Source organism: Papio anubis, chromosome 1 (genome assembly GCF_008728515.1).
Source record: "Papio anubis isolate 15944 chromosome 1, Panubis1.0, whole genome shotgun sequence".
Lineage (NCBI taxonomy): Eukaryota > Metazoa > Chordata > Mammalia > Primates > Cercopithecidae > Papio > Papio anubis.
In genome coordinates, this window is record NC_044976.1 from 126926568 (window position 1) to 126938718 (window position 12151).

Here is a 12151-nt window from a genome sequence, read left to right on the forward strand (position 1 = left end):
ACACCTAGCCAGAACCACCTTTTTGAAGAATTACAGAAAGAGTGTATAGGCAAAGGGGACAGCCTGTGCAAAGTCCCTGAGGTGATCAGATATTCCAGGAACTGGCAGAGACCTCCTTGGCTACAGCACAGTGATCAGAGTAAAATGAAATGAGGCTGGAGAGGCAGGTGACAGCTTTATCATGCAGGGCCTAGTTTGCCATAATAATGAATTTGGTAAAATAATTTGTAATCACTTTTATGAACCAATCATGGCATGTCATCATCATATGTTCTGGCACAGTCCCTCCCTTGTTGTATTTATTTTTCCCTACTCATTCTTGCCCTTGTCTCCCCTCTCACAGCCCCCACTTTCTCTTAGTTACATGTCCCCCATTTATTTATTTATTTATTTATTTATTTATTTATATTTCTTTTAGAGATGAGGTCTTGCTATGTTGCTCAAGCTGGTCTCAAACTCTGAGGCTCAAGTGATCCTCCCACCTCAGCCTCCCAGAGTGCTGGGATTACAGGCATGAGCCACAGTGCCCGGCCCATTTATTTATTTATTTATTTACTTATTTATTTTTGAGACAGGGTCTTGCTCTGTTGTTCAGGCTGGAGTGTGGTGGCATGATCTCGGCTCACTGCAACCTCTGCCTCTCGGGTTCAAGCAGTTCTCCTGCCTCAGCCTCCCAAGTGGCTGGGATTACAGGCATGCACCACCACGCCCAGCTAATTTTCATATTTTTAGTAGAGATGGGGTTTTGCCATGTTGGCTAGGCTGGTCTTGAACTCCTGACCTCAGGTGATCTGCCTGCCTCGGCCACTTATTTATAACACAAATATTTATTGACCATTGACAGTGTCCCAGGGTTTGTTCTAGTTGTTCTCCAACTGGTTAGTGATCCAGATAGACAAGGTTCCAATCTTCATGGAGTAGACATTCTAGTACCATTAAAAAAAAATAAAATTGGCCTGGCACAGTGGCTCACACCTGTAATCCCAGCACTTTGAGAGGCGGAGGTGGGTGGATCACTTGAGGTCAGAAGCGAGACCAGCCTGGCCAACATAGTGAAACCCCATCTCTACTACAAATACAAAAATTAATCGGGCCTAGTGGCGCATGCCTGTAATCCCTGCTACTTGGAAGGCTGAAGCAGGAGAATTGCTTGAACCTGGTAAGCGGAGGTTGCAGTGAGCCGAGATCGTGCCATTGCACTTTAGCCTGGGCAGCAGAGTGAGACTCTGTCTCAAAAAAATAAATAAAATAAAATCAGTTAAAGGAATAGAGAGCAATGGGGAAGAGGAGTCAGGGTGAGGAGGAGGGTAAAGAAGTGGCATTTGATGTATGCTTGTAAAATATGTTATATTTTTGTCTATGTTTTAAATTTATATGAATGATATTGTGCTACATATGCCATTTTTTACTCAACAACATTGTTTTCAAGATCTAACCTTGTCAGGCCAGGCGTGGTGGCTCATGCTTGTAATCCCAGCACTTTGGGAGGCCGAGGTGGGCGAATCACTTGAGGTCAGGAATTCGAGACCAGCCTAGCCAACATGGTGAAACCCCGTCTCTACTAAAAATACAAAAATTAGCCGGGTGTCATGACGCCCACCAGTAATCTCAGCTATTTGGGAGGCTGAGGCAGAAGAATCACTTAACCTAGGAGGCGGGGAGGTTGCAGTGAGCTGAGATTGCACCATTGCACTCCAGCCTGGGCAACAGAGCGAGTCTCCACCTCAAAAAAAAAAAAAAAACAAACTTCTACCTTTTTTTTTTTTTATTTTTTGAGACGGAGTCTCGCTCTGTCGCCCAGGCTGGAGTGCAGTGGCCGGATCTCAGCTCACTGCAAGCTGTGCCTCGCGGGTTCACGCCATTCTCCTGCTTCAGCCTCCTGAGCAGCTGGGACTACAGGCGCCCGCCACCTCGTCTGGCTAGTTTTTTGTATTTTTTAGTAGAGACGGGGTTTCACTGTGTTAGCCAGGATGGTCTCGATCTCCTGACCTCGTGATCCGCCCGTCTGGGCCTCCCAAAGTGCTGGGATTACAAGCTTGAGCCACCGCGCCCGGCTACCATGTTCTAAAGGTGCGCATGGTTCATAGCTTCTTAGTGCTGCCTGTCAGTCCTTGATATGCATCCACCACTTACCCATTTCCTATCAGCTCCTCATCCATAAATTATTCCAGGGTGAATATCCTTGTACATTTCCTCAGGAGCTAGTGCTAGAATTTCTCTGAGACATATAACTGGGAGAGGGATCACTAGATCCCAGAGTTTATACCTACCTGTGTTCCATCAGATTACTTTCCAGAAAAGCTGTTCTTGTCCGCCACCTCCTCACCATCACTGGGTTTTTACCATTCTAATATTTGTCATTCTGCCAAGTGTGAAAGGGGTATCTTGTTTTAATTTGTGTGTCCCTGATTCCTGGTAGGTTTGGGCATTTCTTCATGTACTTAGTCATTTCAGCTTCCTCTTCTGAGAACTGCCTGCTCATTTCCTCCAGCCTTTGATTTTCAGACCTTTTTAAAAATGGGAGTTTTTATCTTGTTTAGTTGCTAGAGTTGCTAGTATAGAAGGAGATATCTTATCTGTCTATTGGGTGACAACTTTGTTGATGGTGTCCTTTGAGGAACAGAAGTCTTCAATTAAATAAAAAGCAGCACACATTTTAACTGTTTCCATTTTCCCCTAAGAGGATGACACAGAAGAGAAATGCAGTTATCCCTGCAGACCCTTTATGAGCTGTATGGATCCTCCTGACTCCTTTTCTCAGCCTCTTGACTAACTCAAAGAGCCATTTAAAAAATGCCAGATATAGGCCAGGCGAGGTGTCTCGCACTTGTAATCACCAGCACTTTGGGAGGCTGAGGTGGGTGGATCACGAGGTCAAGAGATTGAGACCATCTTGGCCAACATGGTAAAACCCCATCTCTACTAAAAATACAAAAAAATTAGCCGGGCGTGGTGGCGTGCGCCTGTAGTCCCAGCTACTCAGGAGGCTGAGGCAGGAGAATTGCTTGACCCTGGGAGGCGGAGGTTGCAGTGAGCTGAGATTGTGCCACTGCATTCCAGCCTGGGTGACAGAGCGAGACTCCATCTCAAAAAACAACAGCAAGAACAAAAACCAGATATTGCCTAATCCATTTTTTTTTTAATCCTAATTTTCATGTAATTACTTCCATTCATTTTTTTTTTCACCTTATGATTTGTGCTTTTGGGGTCTTGTTTGTTTTTTTATTTTTATTTTTATTTTTTGAGACGGAGTCTCGCTCTGTCACCCAGGCTGGAGTGCAGTGGTGTGATCTTGGCTCACTGTAGCCTTCTCCTACCAGGTTCAAGCAATTCTCATGCCTCAGCCTCCCAAGTAGCTGGGACTACAGGTGCCTACCACCATGCCTGGCTAATTTTTATATTTTTAGTAGAGACCGAGGTTTCACCATTTTGGCCAGGCTGGTCTCAAACTCCTGACCTCAGGTGATCTGCACGCCTCAGCCTCCCAAAGTGCTGGGATTACAGGCGTGAGCCACCATGCCTGACCCTTGGGGTCTTTTTTATGAAGACTGTGCCCACATCTAGGTCACAAAGATAATCTCTAGTGTTTTCTTCTGTTAGCTGTTTCATCGTTTCACTCTTTAAATCTTTCTTCTGGCTGGATTAAGGTATAAAGTGATCATCTCAAGCCAGCCTTATTTTTCTAACTTTCTCAAATACCATCAACTACACAGCTCATCTCCATTGCTTGATGGAGCCACCTTACCAAATGGCCAGCTCTGGGCCCACTATGTCCCTGAGTCTTTCTCCTGCCCCACCAATCTGCCTGTCTCTGCCAGCGCATGTGGGTTCTTAAAACCAGGCCCTTGTAGGAAACCTTATGTTTGGTCCAGCAAGTCCCATCTTTTCTCTTTATTTATTTAGAGACAGGGTTTTGCTCTGTTGCCCAGTTTGGAGTACAGTGGCACAATCATGGCTCACTGTAGTCTAAATCTCCTGGGCTCAAGTGATCCCCCCAGCATAGCCTCCCAAGTAGCTGGGAATGCACGTGTGTATCACCACACTCAGCTAATTTTATTTTTCTCTTTGAGACTGGGTCATGCTCTGTCGCCCAGACCGGAGTGCAGTAGCACTATCACAGCTCACTGCAACCTCCGCCTCCCCGACTCAGGTGATCCTTCCACCTCAGCCTCCCGAGTAGCTGGTACTGTAGGAACACAGTACCACACCCAGCTAATTTTTGTATTTTTTGTAGAAATGGGGTTTTGAAATGTTGCCCATGCTGGTCTTGAACTCCTGGGTGCAAGTGATCCTCCTGCGTCAGCCTCCTGAGTAGCTGAGACTACAGGCATGCACCACCTCACCTGGCTAATTTTTTAATATTTTTGTTTTAATTTTTTTGTATAAATGGGGTCTTACTGCATTGCCCAGGCTGGTCTCCAACTTCTAGGATCCAACTGCCCAATCCTCCGGCCTCAGCCTCCTAAAGGGCTGATGTTACAGGTGTGAACCACTGCGCCCGGCCTGTCTCCAAGTTTTCCTCATTATGGGGCTTTCCGCCACCCTTCCTTTACAACTACCCCTTTCAGCGTTATTAATCACCTCTTTGTTGCTAAATACTTTGGAGATATGTACATATATATGTGTGCGTGTGTGTGTGTGTGTATATTTTATTTTTTTTCAGACGGAGTTTCACTCTTGTTGCTCGGACTGGGGTGTAGTGGCGTGATCTCGGCTCACGGCAACCTCCATCTCCTGGGTTCAAACGATTCTCCTCAGCCTCCTTAGTAGCTGGGATTATAGGTGCCCACCACCACGCCCAGCTAATTTTTGTATTTTTAGTAGAGATGGGGTTTCACCGTGTTAGCCAGGCTGATCTTGAACTCCTAACGTCAGGTGATCCACCTGCCTCAGCCTCCCAAAGTGCTGGGATTATAGGCGTGAGCCACCGCGCCCAGCTGGATATATATTTTTAAAATATTAACATACTTGCTTTCCTTGTAGCCTTTGACATTGTCAACCACTCCTCTGTTCTTCAGATTTCTCCCTTGGCTTCTGACATCATTCTCTGTCCCTTTACCTGACTAGCTGCTCCTTCCCAGGCTCCTCTTCTCTTGTCCTTTAAACATGTGAACGTTGCCCTCTCCTTACTTTCACCCGCCTCTCCCATCTGATGTCTCGCTGCTACTGAAAGCCTTTGGTGACTGTCCATTGCTCCTCACCAGGGCTTCCAGGCCCTGCCTACCTCTTGTGCCCCGCTGCACTCATACTCAGCCATACTGACCTCCTCATTGCCTGGAACTTCAAGTGCTTTCCTGCCTTGGCATCTGTACTTGCTGTTTGCTCTGCCAAGAATGGTCTTCGTCCATCTCGTCCCTGACCCTCTGTAAGGCCGCCTTGCTCCCCTGGTTATTTGTCATGATAGACACCAGTTATTTATTCCTTCATAGCACATATTGCAGTCTGCTGTTCTGTTGTCTGCTTGTTTACTTATTTGCGGTCAGTCTCCCCTACATAAAACCTAAAGTCCTTGAGGGCAGAATCTCGTCTGTCTTGTTCATCATTCTCTATTCTTTACTCATCACGGTGCCTGGCATACAGGAGACATTCAGTACATAGTTTTAGATAAATGGAGAATCCCAAGCAATATCTCCCCTGAGTTTCAGACCTCTATCTCCAATAGTCTACTACTACAAATCTCCACTTGGTGTCCCACAGAATCATCACCTCAGCATGGGAACAGGATTTCTTTTCCACCTCTTCCCTTCCTGTGATCCCTGATTTGGTTGAAGGAATCACCACTATCCATTCTCTAGGCTAAAGATTTGAGAGTCCTCATTGGCACGTCCATCACTTTCACTTCCATTCAGCTGCCCACCCCTGTTGGCTCCAGCCTCTCTAGCCTCCAACTCCTCCTTTCCATCCTTGCTGACACTTTCTGAATTCAGGCCGTGACTGTCTCTCACTGGGCTCTTGCACCTGCCTCCAAACTGGCCCTCCAGCTTCAGTCTTGTGCCCTCCCTCCAGTCTACAGCTCAGATTTGATCCCCTTCTCCTGCTTAAAATGTTTATTTGGTCAGGGTTGCTTCCAGAATTAATGCAGCTCCTTAGCACGGCGTGCAAGGCCATTCCTTCCCATCTCACCAGCCCCAAGTCAGGGCCCTGAGGGTACAGCGCATGCACACCTGAGTGCCAGTGCAGACACACACATGGGCACGGAAGCTCTTCTGCACTGAGTACTGCCCCCTGCCTTCACCCCTGCCATCTTGTCTTCCCACTGCTGCTTCTCCTCACTAGAACATCCTTCTCCTCATTTGATTAAATAGGAGCTTACTCTCAGCTGGTTTCCACAGAGAAAGGGCTCAGTAAGTATCATATATGAATATAGATTTTTTTTTTTTTTTTGAGATGAGTTTTGCTTTCGTTGCCCAGACTGGAATGCAATGATGTGATCTCGGCTCACCACAACCTCCACCTCCCAGGTTCAAGCGATTATCATGCCTCAGCCTCCTGAGTAGCCAGGATTACAGGCATGCACCACCACACCCGGCTAATTTTGTATTTTCAGTAGAGATGGGGTTTCTCCATGTTGGTCAGGCTGGTCTCAAACTCTTGACCTCAGGTGATCTGCCCGCCACAGCCTCCCAAAGTTCTGGGACTACAGGCGTGAGCCACTGCTCCCAGCCAAATACAGACTTTTAAGATGTATGCAAATACTTGACTTTTCTCCAGTCCCAAGCCATTAAGTTAAAAGCCTTTAAAGTCCTCAGTCCCAAGAATGAAGTACTTACACCTGGGACAGAAGTCTGAACATGGTTAATGTGAGTTTATTCACGTGTTCGTTATCCAAAAGGATAACGAATAGATAGATTTTTCCCCACAATTCAGCATATTTTCCACATAAATGTCAGTTTGAGTGAGAGGGTGCATTATATGATGCACCTGAAAAGACTGAAAGATGATCGGCCACGATGGGCTTCAGATCCCGTGGATTCACACCCTGCTGTCTTCCTTTAAGCTATCTTTCTTTCATTATCTTGGCCGAGGGAGAGACTCCCCAGTATGTTCTCTCTCGGGCTTCAGAGCAGAGAAACATGGCCCTGTTGGAGCCTACCCTTTGTAACCTCTGCCTAGGTCTCTGGAAATGAAGGGTTCTTTTCTGTCCCCATGGCCTCCTGAGCCATCTGAAAACTCTTCTCCTCTTGAGCTAAAGCAAGCAGACGGGGTGCTTCCTTTTTGTGTTTTGTTACAAACCACGACCCACCAAGAGAGGCAGTTGGTTAGAGGCATCGTTAGTGGGGCTCAGATTGAGGACCAGTTAGTACTATTCAGAGAGAAGCTGGGTCTGCTATAGGTGCTTCCAGCACCCTGGCAGCTGTGCCGCATGTGTTGGTTTGTGGGGGCTAAGGGAGCAAGAGGTGTTTGACAGTTTTTGTTTTGTTTGAGATGGAGTCTTACTGTGTCACCCAGGCTGGAGTGCAGTGGCACGCTCTTGGCTCACTGCAACCTCCGTCTCCCGGGTTCAAGCGATTCTCCTGCCTCAGCCTCCAGAGTAGCTAGGACTACAGGCGCACACCACCACGCCCAGCTAAGTTTTGTATTTTTATTAGAGATGGGGTTTCACCATATTGGCCAGGTTGGTCTCTAACTCCTGACCTTGTGATCCGCCTGCCTCGCCCTCCCAAAGTTCTGGGATTACAGGCGTGAGCTGCTGCACCTGGCCTTTTTTGAGACGGAGTCCCACTCTGTCACCCAGGCTGGAGTGCAGTGGTGCAATCTCTGCTCACTGCAACCTCCGCCTCCTGGGTTCAAGTGATTCTCCTGCCTCAGCCTCCTGATTAGCTGGGATTACAGGCACCCGCCACCATGCCAGGCTAATTTTGGTATTTTTAGTAGAGACGGGGTTTCACCACGTTAGCCAGGCTGGTCTCAAACTCCTGACCTCAGGTGATCCGCCCGCCTCAGCCTCCCAAAGTGCTGGGATTACAGGCGTGAGCCACCATGTCTGGCGACAGTTCTTGAGTTCTTAGATGCCATACTTAGAGATGTCCTTGTGGTCCAGTCTTCTGACCTGGGATATGCCGCAGAGGGTAAGATGTATAAAGTGACTTAAAGTCTATGTCTGGCAGTGACCAAGAAAAGAAAGCGAATTGCATTTGTAATGAACTCAGAGTTTTAAACTAGTGCCAAAGACTGTTGGTGTTTATAGGAAATAGTTTGTCACAGGAAAAAGAGTGGTTTAATATATAAACTGTTCTGACTATAAATGCCCTGGAAATATCTCACCCTCTTTGAATGTGCCGGTGATGCCTGCTACTGGTGGTGATTTGTTTCTGAAGGGTGGGCATGAGTCATCAAACTGTGGTGTGTGGCTCCAGGCCTGGCATGCTCATACTTTCCCTCCGTATATTTCCAGACCATCCACCTCTTTCTGTCCCCACTGTTTCTGCCTTGCTCCGGGCTGCCGTTGTCTCAGCTGTGCTTCCTGAATCCACCCTCACACAGCAGCTGAGTGTACATCCTAAGGTGTAGATCTGTTCATATCACATCTCTACTTCAGTCCCTTTTCTAGCTCCTCCGGTCATGATACATCCACACTCCAGACTCTTTGTCTGGCCCTGCGTGGAAGCCAACATGGCCATATGGCCTGGATTGAGTCCTAACTGGCTCCATCATATGCTGGTTGTGTGACCCTGGGCAAGCTTCTCTCTGCCTCAACTTCCTCATCTGAAAAATGAGGGTGATGATAATAGAATCCCCTCTCATAGGGTCATTCATAGTAAGGATTCAATGAGTTATGTAGAGTGCATAGAATGGGGCCTGGCACTAATAAGTTCTCAGTTTCCTGTTATTACTGCATCTTCACACACATGCACATAGGTGCTCGTGCACACACACACACACACCCCGCCCTTCAGCTACACTCCCTGAGCTTACTCCATGCTGCTCTTCTGTCCCGTGGCCAGCTCCTGCTTCTCTCTCTGACATTGCTTCCTCTAGGGAGCCTTTCCCGAGCCCCTGCTAAGACCCCATGCTCTTTCATACTCATTTTCCTGAAGGCTGATCAGCAATCCCTTTGACAGCAGGAATTGTACTGTCTCGTCTTTGGGTTTGTACCACAAAGCTTGGCCTGGTACCTGGTCGGTGCTCAGTAAGTGTCTATTAAATGAATACAATTATCCTGCTGGTATTTTTTATTTTCATGCTAATATTTATCAAACCACAAAGTTTTTTCCATCTTTCTCAGGAAAAGTATCCCAATTTCAGGTTTTTGAAGTTTTCCAGCAGTTTTCAAAGGAAGAAGCTAAACAATGAAAGGTTAAGTTAGTCCAAGAGACCAAATAACCTAAAGATATAATTAGGATTGATTTTAAGTATTTTTAATTGACACATTGTAATTGTACATATTTATAGGGTACATATCTATGTTATATAATGATCCAATCAGGGTAATTAGCATGTAATCTCATGGATTTATCATTTCTTGTGGTGAGAACCTTCAAAAGCCTCTCTTCTAGCTATTTGGTAATATGCAATATTTTACTATTAACCATAGTCACTCTACTGTACAACACCAGAACCTATTCCTCCTATCTAATTGTAACTTTGTACCTGTCAGAAGACTAATTTTTAAAGGATAACCTTTTAATACAAATATTCATCTTGAATCACTGGCCTGGAGACTTTCCTCTTATTTTCATTAAGAAACATTTATCCCTTTCTTCTTTCCTCCTCTCCCTTTCTCAGTCCTGGGGCTTCCCAGTGTACACAGGACCAGAAAGTGGAGAGAGAAAAAGACTGAATGGAGAATTTTTTTTTTTTTTTCCTTTTTGAGTGAAAGTCTCACTCTGTTTCCCAGGCTGGAGTGCAGTGGTGCGATCTTGGCTCCCTGCAACCTCCGCCTCCTAGGTTAAAGCGATTCTCCTGCCTCAGTCTCCCGAGTAGCTGGGATTACAGGCGCCTGCCACCGCGCCCTGCTAATTTTTGTATTTTTAGTAGGGATGGGGTTTTGCCATGTTGGCCAGGCTGGTCTCGAACTCCTGACCTCAGGTGATCTGCCCACCTCAGCCTCCCAAAGTACTGAGATTACAGGCATGAGCCACCACGCCCAGATGAGAAACATTTCTTAATGAAATGGACAGCTGTATAGTGAATAGGGGATGAAGAGCAAGAATTTCTGTCACTCCAGTCCTCAGCTTTTTTTTTTTTTTTTTTTTTTTGAGACGGAGTCTCACTCTGTCGCCCAGGCTGGAGTGCAGTGGCGCGATCTTGGCTCACTGCAAGCTCTGCCTCCCGGGTTCACGCCATTCTCCTGCCTCAGCCTCCCGAGTAGCTGGGACTACAGGCGCTTGCCACCGTGCCCGGCTAATTTTTTGTATTTTTAGTAGAGACGGGGTTTCACCGTGGTCTCGATCTCCTGACCTTGTGATCCGCCCGCCTCGGCCCTCCCAAAGTGGTGGGATTACAGGCGTGAGCCACCGTGCCTGGCCTTTTAATTTTTTAAATTTCAATAGTTTTTTGGGGAACAAGTGGTGGTTGGTTACATGGATAAGTTCTTTAGTGGTGATTTCTGAGATTTTGATGCACCCATCACCCGAGCAGTGTACACTGTACCCAATGTGTAGTCTTTTATCCCTCACCCCCACCCCCCACCGAGTCTGCAAAGTCCATTGTACCATTCTGCCTTTGCGTCCCCAGCTTCTATTTGTTTTGTTCTCAGCCTTCCCCGCTCTCCACTCCTTCATTGGGACGGAAGTGCTGGTCCCCACCTGCCCTCTGGTGGACAACCTGTGAAACACGCCTTCCGTTGGGCGGTTACCACAGGGAAAGAAGGCAAGTCCTGGCTCCTTTTTTGGCTCTCTTAGCACTGTGTACACCGTGATATTGTGTTACCCTCTTTTGTCTTTCCATGCTGTCCTGCACAATTTATCTGCGTATGTAAACCAACAGATTGACAAATGACCAGGGCCTGATTCTGTGCTTAAATGTTTTGAAGTCAAATGTATTTAAATATTTTTTAAATAAATATTTTAAATATTTGTTATTTTTTTGAGGTGAGGTCTCACTCTGTCGCCCAGGCTGGAGTGCAGCAGCATAATCTCTGCTCACTGCAATCTCTACCTCCCGAGTTCAAGCGATTCTTCTGCCTCAGCCTCCCAAGTAGCTGAGATTACAGGCATGTACCACCACACCTGGTTAATTTTTGTATTTTTAGTAGAGATGGGGTTTCACCATGTTGGCCAGGCTGGTCTGGAGCTCCTGACCTCAAGTGATCCCCCCCAACTTCGGCCTCCCAAAGCACTGGGATCACAGGCATGAGCCACTGTGCCCAGCTAATTTTTTTATTTTTATTTAAAAATTTTTTTTGTGGAGACAGGGTCTCATTATGTTGCCCAGGCTGATGTCAAACTCCTCGGCTCAAGTGATCCTCCTGCCTTGGCCTCCCGAGAAAAAATAACAGGTTAAAATCAGTTAATATCGTCATCTCAGTTTTGAAACTCAGTAAATGTGGTTTTTAAAAGTTACTTTCATTTCTGATAAATTTAGCCTTTTGGGGGCCACAATTTGGCCTTTTCTGTCTGGTGGGGACAAATCCTGACAGCTGGTTCGTACCCCTGCTGGGTTGGTTTCTGCACAAGCAATTGCACACAAGCCTCATTCACTAGCACCTGCCTTCCACCGGGGAGGAGACTTCCCATCTCTGGGAAGCCAAGTTACTGACTTCGGTACTTCTGAAGGGCAGTGAGGACTGTTATTTTGAGATTAGTGAGAATAATTGTAGCTAACATGAAGCATTTCAATGTGCTGGGCACCATACTGAGGACTTTGTATATTTTACTTCACTTAATCTGCACAGTAATTTTGTGAGACCTAGATAGTTATTATCCCCATTTGACAGAGGAGGAAACTGAGGCGTATAGAGGTAAAGAAGTTGTCCGAGGTCACTAGCTGATGAGTGGTAGAGATAGGATTTGAACCCAGGGAAAATGACAGGCAATCTGTCCAGAGAGCCGATAAAGTTACCCAGTATGCACTGGGTACTACGCGACCTCTTATGTACTCTTGGATGCCAGGGCCAAGAGACCGTCCCATCATGGGGTGAAGAGGAGCCTTGACAGAGAGGTTGCAAAGGAGGCTCCTGAAGGAGGACTCCTCTTCCCAAGCTTTTCAG

The 12151-nt window shown here is 46.6% G+C and overlaps 1 protein-coding gene across 4 annotated transcripts in view; it reads left to right on the forward strand.

The window, feature by feature from the left end:
- The window catches only part of PMF1 (polyamine modulated factor 1), a 29265-nt gene that overhangs the window by 2291 nt on the left and 14823 nt on the right, over window positions 1–12151 (forward strand). Inside the window, exon 2 of one of the 4 annotated variants that reach the window (XM_031653753.1) lies at window positions 10700–10816. The exons of the other annotated variants lie outside the window; for them this stretch is intronic. Coding sequence (XP_031509613.1) covers window positions 10700–10816 — 117 coding nt within the window. The remainder of the gene's footprint in view (window positions 1–10699; window positions 10817–12151) is intronic. 4 annotated transcript variants of the gene reach the window in all.